This window comes from Grammomys surdaster, unplaced genomic scaffold (assembly GCF_004785775.1).
Source record: "Grammomys surdaster isolate TR1022 unplaced genomic scaffold, NIH_TR_1.0 262, whole genome shotgun sequence".
Lineage (NCBI taxonomy): Eukaryota > Metazoa > Chordata > Mammalia > Rodentia > Muridae > Grammomys > Grammomys surdaster.
In genome coordinates this window covers 4488540-4491557 of record NW_021604703.1, presented here as the reverse complement: position 1 = coordinate 4491557, position 3018 = coordinate 4488540, and the positions used below count along the sequence as shown (strand labels likewise).

The window sequence follows — 3018 nt, the reverse complement described above, 5'->3', positions numbered from 1 at the left end:
AGAGAGAGAGAGAGAGAGAGAGAGAGAGAGAGAGAGAGAGAGACCAATACCCCCAGAGGCAGAAGAGATCATTGGAAACCCCGGAGCTGGAGTAGTTGTTAGCCACCCAACATGGGCACTAGCCACTGAACTCAGGGTCTCTGGAAGAAGAGAAGTGCCCTTAACCACTGAGCTACCTCTCCAGCCCCCAATTTTTCTTTTTTTAAGACACAGCTTCCCAATGGCTAGAGTTACAAGTATGGGCCACCATGCTTGGCTCTAACATAGTTTTGAAGTTTTTATGCCAGTTTATACTTTACTTCTTTCCTTTACTTTTTTTTTTTAGAGCTAGATCTCAACACATAACTGTGACTGGTCTACAACTGCTGTGTTCACCAGCCCAGCCTCAATTGCAGTGATCTTCTGTCTTGAGATCTGGGAATACAGTTCTTGGCCATCATACATGGCTCTTAATTTTTTTCCTATTCCTAGTGGTTGTCATTCATTCTATTCCTTCCATGGACAAAGAATGATCTCTGCCTGAAGTTTAATGGTATTTTGAGATTTATGCATAAGCATAGATGAGGTTCTGTCAGCCTGGGTGACAGGGATTTGTTGTTGTTGTGTGTGCACACATACATATGTTTATGTGCACCACAATGTATGTGTAGAGGTCAGAGGGCAACTTGTGAGTTGGTTCTTTCCTACTATGGGAGTCCCATGGACTGAACTGAGCGTATTATGCTTGACCATAGGTGTCTTTATGAACTGAACCCTCTCACCAGCCCTGCATTATAGTTCGTAACACTTATGTAAATGTTAGATTATGCAGACTTGTTTAACTGCCAGTATTTTGTGTATGTTGGCCATGCTGACTGTTAAGTCTAACTAAACCTTGTTTTTCAGACCCTGTAAGATCTGGATATGTCCTTCATATTTGACTGGATTTACAGTGGTTTCAGCAGTGTGCTGCAGTTTCTAGGTAACCTCAGCCTTGCTCTTTGTAGCTGTCGCATTTGATTCTGTTTATGCACTTGTTTGTAGAGAGCGCCTTTATATAAGCCTGTGGTTAAGAAAGTGAGCTTTAAGATTATGAAATACATCCAAGTGACTCACCCCTGGAAATCACGTAATCTTAGGCTAGGTGTGGGAGAGCACACCTGTACCCCAGCCCTCACGAGGCTGAGGCTGTGATCTGGGACCTCAAACAATTAGAAACTAAGTTTGGTTCTGGTCAGCATGTCTACTGTATGGAGAGGTGAAGCCCTTCTCAACTAAAGGGCTTCTCACCACACAATGCCTATATATCATACAATAACCAACGTTGTCTCTTCAAGAAACTAGACTATATGAAAAGTGAAAGACAATGTTTTTCATGGGTAAAACTAAACTAATCATATAAAAAAGAAGTTGAAGTGCCAGGAGATAGTGATGCATACCTTTAGCTCCAGCACTGGGGAGGCAGAGGCAGGTGAATCTCTGCGAGTTTGAGACCCAGATCACAGATACATTGATTGACTTGTCTGTCTGTCTGGATTGCACTGGGGATACGACCTAGGCCTTGCATATGCTAGGGAAGTCATATGGAAGGTGAGTACCACTGAATTGTACCCACAGCCCTATTTTAAAACTTGTTTTGTGATGAGGTCTCAATTAATTGCTCAGACTGGCTTGCAACTCATGTTTTTTCTGCCTCTGCCATCTAAGTACATACGATGACAGGAATGGCTACTTAGCCCAGCTGGCCTGGAACTGGCATGATCCCCTGCCTCTATCTCACCAGTGAATGCTGGAGTTATAGATATATGTTGCCATGCTTGGATAATGTGTAGATTTTAAGTTGTTCTCTTAAAACTGAAAATGAGGGGCTGAGAAGATGGCTCAGGGGTTAGAGGTATCAGCTGCCTGCCCTTTCAGAGGACCTGGACTCAACTCCCAGCACCCACATGGCAGCTCATGAATCTGTCTGTTACTCCAGTCTTTAGGGACCCAATACCCTCTTGTGGCCTCCTCGGACACTGCACTGCACCAGGACAGCCATACACATGAAATAAAAGGAAATGAAACCTGAAGATAAGAGCTGGGCCTTACTTGGTGGTAGACTACTCAGTCCAACTATGCAGTAGACTGAGGCAGGGGGATCACAAATTAAGTTAGACTGAACAACAGAATGAATTGATTCAAAGCCAAATTGGGCAATTTGGTGAGATCCTATTTACATTAAAAAGCAAAAAGAGGACTGGGGTGTAGCTTAGTATAGAAAGCACTTGCCTGGCCTAACCTGGGGATAGCACTTCCAAAACCAAAAGAAACAAGATCAGAAAACTTTAAGAAAAGTTTAGGAAACCAAGCTTGTTTATGCTAAACTTGCTTATTGAGGAAGAGTTATAATTGTTTATTGTTGGTTTCTGTTTGTTTTTTACATTGACTATTTTCAATAATTTATTTTTTATGTGCATTGGTGTTTTGCCTGAATGCATGTTTCTATGAGAATGTTGGATCCCCTGGAACTGGAGTTACAGACAGTAGTGAGCTACCATGCAGGTGCTGAGAATTGAACCTGGGTCCGGAAGAGTAGCCAGTGTTCTTAACTGCTGAGCTATCTCTCCAACCCCTATTTTGTTTTGTTTTGTTTTGTTTTTTATACGGTCTTTCTACATAGCCCTGGCTACCCTGGAACTATGTAGACTAGGTGAGATCTGCCTCCCAAGAGCTGGGATTACACATGCTGTAACATACATCACCTGGCCTTTGTTTTTTGAGACAGGGTCTCATGTAGGCCAAGCTGACCTTAAACCTGCTATAGAGCTAAGAATTGCCTTGACTTTCTGATTCTGCTGCCTTTATCTCTCAATTGTTGAGATTGCAAGTGTGGTAAAGTTGAGTTCTATTAGGGTTTTTTGGTGTTTTATATATTTTTTTTATTTTTGTTTGTTTGTTTTTTCTTTTTTTTTTTTTGTTTGTTTGTTTTTCAAGACAGGGTTTCTCTGTGTAGCCCTGGCTGTCCTGGAACTCACTCTGTAGACCAGGCTGGCCTTC

The 3018-nt window shown here is 42.2% G+C and overlaps 1 protein-coding gene across 1 annotated transcript in view; it reads left to right on the top strand.

Moving 5' to 3' along the window:
- Positions 1 to 3018, top strand: part of Sar1b (secretion associated Ras related GTPase 1B) — a 26069-nt gene that overhangs the window by 11692 nt on the left and 11359 nt on the right. Inside the window, exon 2 of the mRNA XM_028775990.1 lies at positions 886 to 961. Within this exon, the coding sequence (XP_028631823.1) occupies positions 904 to 961 (58 nt within the window). The 5' untranslated portion in view covers positions 886 to 903. The remainder of the gene's footprint in view (positions 1 to 885; positions 962 to 3018) is intronic.